The sequence below is a fragment of the Rosa rugosa genome, chromosome 6 (genome assembly GCF_958449725.1).
Source record: "Rosa rugosa chromosome 6, drRosRugo1.1, whole genome shotgun sequence".
In the NCBI taxonomy this organism is placed as follows: domain Eukaryota; kingdom Viridiplantae; phylum Streptophyta; class Magnoliopsida; order Rosales; family Rosaceae; genus Rosa; species Rosa rugosa.
The window spans coordinates 1,566,212-1,573,291 of record NC_084825.1 but is presented as its reverse complement, the minus strand read 5'-3'; the positions used below and the strand labels follow the sequence as shown (position 1 = coordinate 1,573,291).

General features: G+C 43.1%; 1 protein-coding gene across 1 annotated transcript; it reads left to right on the top strand.

The window, feature by feature from the left end:
- Window positions 1–318: 318 nt before the first annotated feature.
- On the top strand, window positions 319–2,372 carry LOC133713878 (uncharacterized). The gene is made up of 2 exons (XM_062139905.1): window positions 319–824; window positions 1,179–2,372. Exon 2 carries the CDS (start codon window positions 1,360–1,362, stop codon window positions 2,344–2,346), a length of 987 nt encoding a protein of 328 aa, XP_061995889.1. The 5' UTR covers window positions 319–824; window positions 1,179–1,359; the 3' UTR covers window positions 2,347–2,372.
- The last annotated feature ends 4,708 nt before the right edge of the window (window positions 2,373–7,080 follow it).

Here is a 7,080-nt window from a genome sequence, read left to right as displayed (position 1 = left end):
CTCGATCGATCATCAGCAGCAAATGTGGACGAGTCGCGTAAAATTATGAGATATCGACAACCTCTGCCATACTTAATTTGTTGCTTCTAGATCGATCACATGGCATACCAACCACAACAAATTATGGTTATAGATATAGCAGCTCTACCAATTTAATTATTGTTGCAAGGAACCCACAAAATAATTTGTTGTTGTGTGTGAATGATAAGCATGGTGCATTTATTTAGTTAATGTTGAAGGAAAATCGGTTTTGTGTGCCTAATCAAACTAGGAGTAGTAATAGGAGAGAATGTTCTAGAATTCCTAGTCCTATTCGGAATCCCTATATATAGGGCTCTTATTCTCAATAATGAAATACAATTCTCTCATCAATCTCTCTCAATACTCATATTCTTAAACACGTTATCAGCATGAGCTCTAGCCACAAAACAAAAATGAAAAACCCGAAAACTCCTTTCACCGAAATCTGCCGCAGCCACTAGCCCGTGCTAGCCTAACCTGCAGCCCCGCGTCGCTGCCCTGCTGCCCCTGCAGCCCTACCGGGCCCGTGCGCCTTGCAGCTCTCTCGGCCCAACCTCCTCCTGCGTCTCCGCTGCCCCTGCAACATCACAGCAGTGCCTACTGCCCGTGCACCCTGCTGCCCCTGCAGCTCTGCCACAAGCCTGCTGCCCCTGCAGCCCCGTGTTCCAGCCATTGCAATCCTAGCTTAGGATTGAACAGCCACTGCAATATTCCTAGCTTAGGATCGAACCGTATCTGCAATCCCAATCCAGGATCGATAGCACGTCTGCAATCCTTCACGGTTTCAAGCTTCAATTAACCAAGTAAGTATTTACATTAAAGTTCCCATTTTTGAAATTTAATTTCCTCCTTATTTTCTTCGGGGACTTGTAACCTCCCTTCTTCTACATCCCACCTTTCTTATAACGTGGGTTTGATTCTTGAAAAGCGGAATCGTGGGGATTCACGCTATTAACGAACTAAGAGCGTTCGTAAGACTTCGGACTAAGAGCGTCCGCAAGCATCGATTTATGACCATATAAACATCATTGTTTCGGTCTAATCCAATTATTCTTGGAAATCGATTTCTTGGTAGCATAGCTCGGAAATCTTATTATTATTTAGTTGTCGTGGAAGTTTTAACTCCGAAACTAATATATTTCTTCTTCTTATTTCAGGATGTCGAAGCCGAAGCTTGACTTTCCTATACTTGACTCAACTGGCTAGGAATATCATAGTTGGGTCACGGATGTTGAGAACCACCTCACTTCAAAAGGGATCCTACCCGTAATTCAGGCACCAAACCCTGATCTCCTATTCAAGCGTACGGCTACGAATAATGTCACCGCCCTTATCTTGATGGGGCGTCACTTGGATAAATCACTCCGATTGGAGTACATGGCAATCAAGGATGCTAGGGAATTATGGGTTGCGCTAGAAGAGCGTTTTGGCAATGTCAAGGACTCCCTCCTCCTCGACTTGAAAGTTCAATGGAGCAATCTACGATTCGCCGACTTCAAGTCCGTAGCTGAATTTAATTCAGAAGCTCTAAGCCTCAAAACCATGTTGGGGTTCTGTGGACAACCTGTCACGGAGCAAGAGCTAATTGAGAAAACTCTCTCCACCTTCCCCGTCTCAGCAATTTTGGTATCAAAGCAATATCGAACCGAATACAATACTGGATGGATCACGAGGTTTCATAAGCTAATTAATGTTATGTCTGTAGCTGAAAAACATGATAATATCCTCGTGAAGAATTATAATTCAAGACCTGTCAGAACTAAGAGCGTTCACGAGGAAAATTATAATAATGCACCCAAAGGAGGGCGCAAGGAGCGGAACCCTAAAAATAAGGGACACAACGGACGTTTTGGTCCATATAACCGCCCTAAAAAGGAAGGTAATCGTCAGAATGAAGGACGAACACGTGGCAATACATGGCAACGTGGGAGAGGAGGCCGTGGGGCTCCAGGACATGGTGGAGCCGCCCAAGGCCGTGGGAATGGCGCCAACTCCTCTAGGGGACGCCACCCAAGTGCAAACAATGCACCTCAATTAAAGGGAGGCAATCACAATGACATGTGTCATCGATGTGGATCAAGTGAGCATTGGTTCAAGCAATGCAATGCAAGCGATCAACTAGCTGCGCCTTACAAGGCATATAGAGACTTTAGAGAGCATGAAGCCTATCTTGCCGAAGAAGAAGAAGATGGTGATGATGCCAATGTCAATCTCACCATAGCGGACTTCAAAAATTTGACAAAGAATTGCACAAGGATGTTGCAGATTTTGATTAGTATAGTCCTTTATTTTTCCAAGAATTATGTAATGGCAATTATGCCTTAAATCAATAAAATGACTTATTGTATTAACTCTTTCCCTCTAGGCGTACTCAAGAGTAATTGTGATGTCTAGGCAAGGTTTGTTCTAAGAGAACGGTTTTAAAAGTGAGCAACACTCCACCAAAATCTCACCTTACCTTACCTGGTCACAACCAAATTGAAATTACCGAACGGATTGAGTGACTACGATTTGTCTACGGTTTGATTTTTATGTTGGATTAGATTTTGGTCAAGAAACTTTGATGTAATCATTGGCTATTATTAATAAAGTATCGATTTATTTTATTCAATGTCTTGGACATATTTTAATTTCGAACTTTATTATTTTTCAGTATGTTTCCCGGAGAGCTCGAATGCCTCGTGGATAGTGCAACTACACATACCATCCTTCGAAATAGGCAATTATTCCTATGGATAGCGCCTACTCGATCTTCTGTGACTACGATGGCTGGATCATCTCAATTGATTCATGGTAGAGGACCAGCCCAATTTATGTTGCCAAATGGCACAACTTTAAATGTCACTGAAGCTCTTTATGCTCCTAGGGCAGGAAGAACCCTATTGAGCTTCAAAGATATAAGAGCCAATGGTTTTCATGTGGAAACACATTGTGAGAATGGACAAGAGTTTCTTTGCATCACCTCTAATGACTACGGACATAAACGAGTCTTAGAGAAACTTATGTGTCGATCTAGTGGGTTGTATGCAACCACTATTCGAATCATTGAATCCAATCATGTTATGAGAGATGATTTATGGGATTCAGACACATATAGGCTTTGGCATGACCGTTTGGGACGCCCTGGTCGTGATATGATGATCCGTATATTAAAGACTTCGCACGGACATCCATTTTTCAGAACGAAAAGAAGTAAAAATCAGATTTTGGACTCCGAAAGAGCCCCTGCGCCTCACAGCGCCGTTCACCCTCAAAACCAGCCATCCTTGGCTGGCGCCGCCGTCCCCCTGCGGCCCAAAGGTGGCCTTGATGCCACTCATGCTCTTTTTACTCCAAATCCTACTTCTAAAGTCACTTGTGACTTCGTGGCTCAACCAAAATCCTCATTGGTTGTTTCTAAAGCCCATCATTCGTTCTGCAAAGCCTGCTCTTTAGCAAAATTAGGATCGAGACCATCCTATGCAAAGGACACTAAAGAAAATATACCATTCTTGCAAAGAATCCAATGTGATATTTGTGGACCTATTCAACCACCATGCGGACCATTTAGATATTTTATGGTGTTGGTTGATGCATCGACACGCTGGTCACATGTCATGCTTTTGTCCACAAGGAACGCTGCATTTGCTAAACTCCTAGCACAAATTATTAAATTAAGGGCTCACCACCCTGATCATCCTATTAAGTCTATAAGATTAGACAATGCTGGGGAGTTTACATCAAAGACTTTTGATGATTCTTGCATGTCCATTGGGATTGAAGTTGAACATCTTGTTCCTCATGTTCACACCCAAAATGGTCTCGCAGAAGCCGCCATTGGTAATGCGCACCAATCTCCCTATTTCTGCTTGGGGCTATGCAATATTGCATGCAGCTGTGCTTATTCGTCTGAGACCCACCGCCAATCAACCCTTCTCTGCGTCCCAGATGGTGACTGGGTATGAGCCTGATGTCTCACACTTACACATATTTGGGTGTGCAGTTTATGTGCCTATTGCGCACCAAAATGGCACCAAAATGGGTCCTCAACGACAATTAGGCATTTACGTTGGATATGATTCTCCAACAATTGTCCGCTACATAGAACCCTTGACAGGTGATCTATTTACCGCTAGATTTGCGGATTGTCACTTCGATGAGACAGTCTTCCTGTCATTAGGGGGAGATAAAAACATAAATGTTCAACAGGAACGATAGGAATTGTTGTGGTCTGTCCCCACTCTGTCTCATCTTGATCCCCGAACCGCACAGTCTGAAATTGAAGTGCGGAGAATTCTCGATCTTCAGAACGTAGCAGAATCGATGCCTGATGCGTTTTCTGATATCGCTAAAGTGACGAGATCACATATACATGCTGCAAACGTGCCTGCAAGGATTGATGTCCCTAAAATTAGAGGACATGACGCCACCTCAAGAGTACCTGAGCATGGCGCCAACGTCCCCTCTCATAAGATGGTGACGTTGTGGCTAGGCCCATGGCTCCTGCTAGGAAGCGCGGGAGGCCCATAGGTTCGATGGATTCTAGCCCAAGAAAAAAAGCGAGTTTGGCACAAAATAATCCATTAATCATCGATGTGAATAATCCATCTCATGAGAATATTCTGGATTATGGTTATGTCCAAGAGACATCATTGGGGGACACTCCAATGTCAGAACCAATTCCAGAGAATAGAGAGATCTCCATGAATTACACTAGTGTACATGAGATGATGGATAGAAATTCTATGGCTATTGATGATGCATTTGCATATCATGTTGCAAAAGGAATTATAGAATATGATGATATCGAACCTCGCTCTGTCGAAGAATGTCAACGAAGAGCGGATTGGCCTAAATGGAAAGATGCGATCCAGGCTGAATTGGATTCACTAACAAAGAGACAGGTATTTGGGCCTATAACGCAGACACCCCCTGATGTAAAACCTGTTGGCCATAAATGGGTCTTTGTTAGAAAGCGTAATGAGAAAAATGAGGTGGTAAGATATAAAGCCCGCCTTGTGGCGCAAGGTTTCTCACAACGCCCTGGAATTGACTACGAGGAGACATATTCTCCCGTAATGGACGTTATAACGTTCCGCTACCTTGTCAGTTTGGTAGTTTCTGAAAAACTTGACATGCAGCTTATGGATGTGGTTACAGCATATCTCTATGGGGATCTAGATTCAGAGATATACAGGAAGGTCCCAGATGGACTTCAATTACCCAAGTCAAGTGGCTCTAAACCACGGAGCGCGTTTTCAATAAGATTAAAACGCTCACTATATGGATTAAAACAATCCGGACGGATGTGGTATAACCGTCTAAGTGACTTCTTGATTGGGAAGGGATATATTAATAATGAAATATGCCCATGAGTGTTCATTAAAAGAACAAGTTCCGGATTTGCAATCGTGGCAGTTTATGTCGATGACATGAACCTAATTGGAACTCTAGATGAGTTGAAGGAAACTGCTAAATACTTGAAATCCGAATTTGAGATGAAAGATCTTGGGAAAACACGGTTTTGTCTCGGTTTAGAACTCGAGCACCGTAGTGATGGGATTTTGATCCATCAAGCTGCATATACTCAGAAAATTCTAAGGCGCTTTAGTGAAGATAAAGCAAAGCCTGTGAGTACTCCCATGATTGGCCGAAGTCTTGAGGCCGGAAAAGATCTGTTTGGTCCAAAGGATGAGGACGAAGAATCATTAGAGGCCGAAGTGCCCTATTTAAGTGCAATTGGCGCATTATTGTACTTAGCTCAATGCACAAGACCGGACATCTCATTCGCAGTGAACTTGTTAGCTCGACATAGCTCTGCGCCAACACGCCACCATTGGATTGGTGTAAAGACAATCTTTCGTTACTTAAGAGGTACGATTGATATGGGCCTATTCTATCCCTACAGAGAGAAAAGGAATGACGGAAATTTGGGATCGGACCCCAAGAGGCAAAACGCCGCCATCCATGGAATTGTCGTCGGCCATGCTGCCGCTGCCGCCACCGCCCATAGTGGCCGGCGTCCCCCCCCCCCCCCCCCCTTCCCTCCATCAAAACGACAATGATGTTTTGATGGGTTTTGCTGATGCAGGGTACCTCTCTGACCCTGACAAAGGTCGCTCCCAAACAGGTTATGTCTTTACCATGGGAAGCACTGCGATATCTTGGAGGTCTACAAAACAGACCCTTGTTGCTACTTCCTCAAATCATGCAGAGATTATTGTTCTACATGAAGCTGTACGTGAATGCATATGGCTAAGGTCTGTAATTAGACATATTCAAGGAAGTTGTGGTTTAAAGTCTACCACGGATGAACCTACATGCATTTATGAGGATAATGCAGCTTGTATTGAGCAAATGAAGTTAGGTTTCATCAAGGGCGACAACACCAAGCATATATCGCCTAAGTTCTTTTATAATCAGCAACAACAATCACTTCTAAAAATTGAAGTGAATCAAATCCGATCAGAGGATAATGTAGCGGACTTATTCACTAAGTCGTTACCTAAATCCACCTTCGAGAAACATGTGAAGAGCATCGGATTGAGAAAGTTATCCGAACTCCCATGATTGTAGCAATCAGGGGGAGATATTGACATCAGGGGGAGTTATGATGTCTACATGTTCGATCTCGAAGAGTGAAGGACGTGTTGTACTCTTTTTCTCCTCCTCGAGCTTATTTTTGTCCCACAGGGTTTTTCACTCGAGTAAGGTTTTTAACGAGGCAACGGATGAAGCGTCACCACCAAGTTTGAGCGGCACAAGGGGCCGGGAGTGTTGAAGGAAAATTGGTTTTGTGTGCCTAATCAAACTAGGAGTAGTAATAGGAGAGAATGTTCTAGAATTCCTAGTCCTATTCGGAATAGTATTCCTTGTATCATTAGAACATGTACTTTGTAATCCCTATATATAGGGCTCCTATTCTCAATAATGAAATACAATTCTCTCATCAATCTCTCTCAATACTCATATTCTTAAATAGTTAATTTATATTGCAACAATGAAATTGAAACGTGAACTGTATTTTCTTCCAATAGTAAGGAAAGGTTAGTTGTTCTGTTAAATATATTTGCTATCATA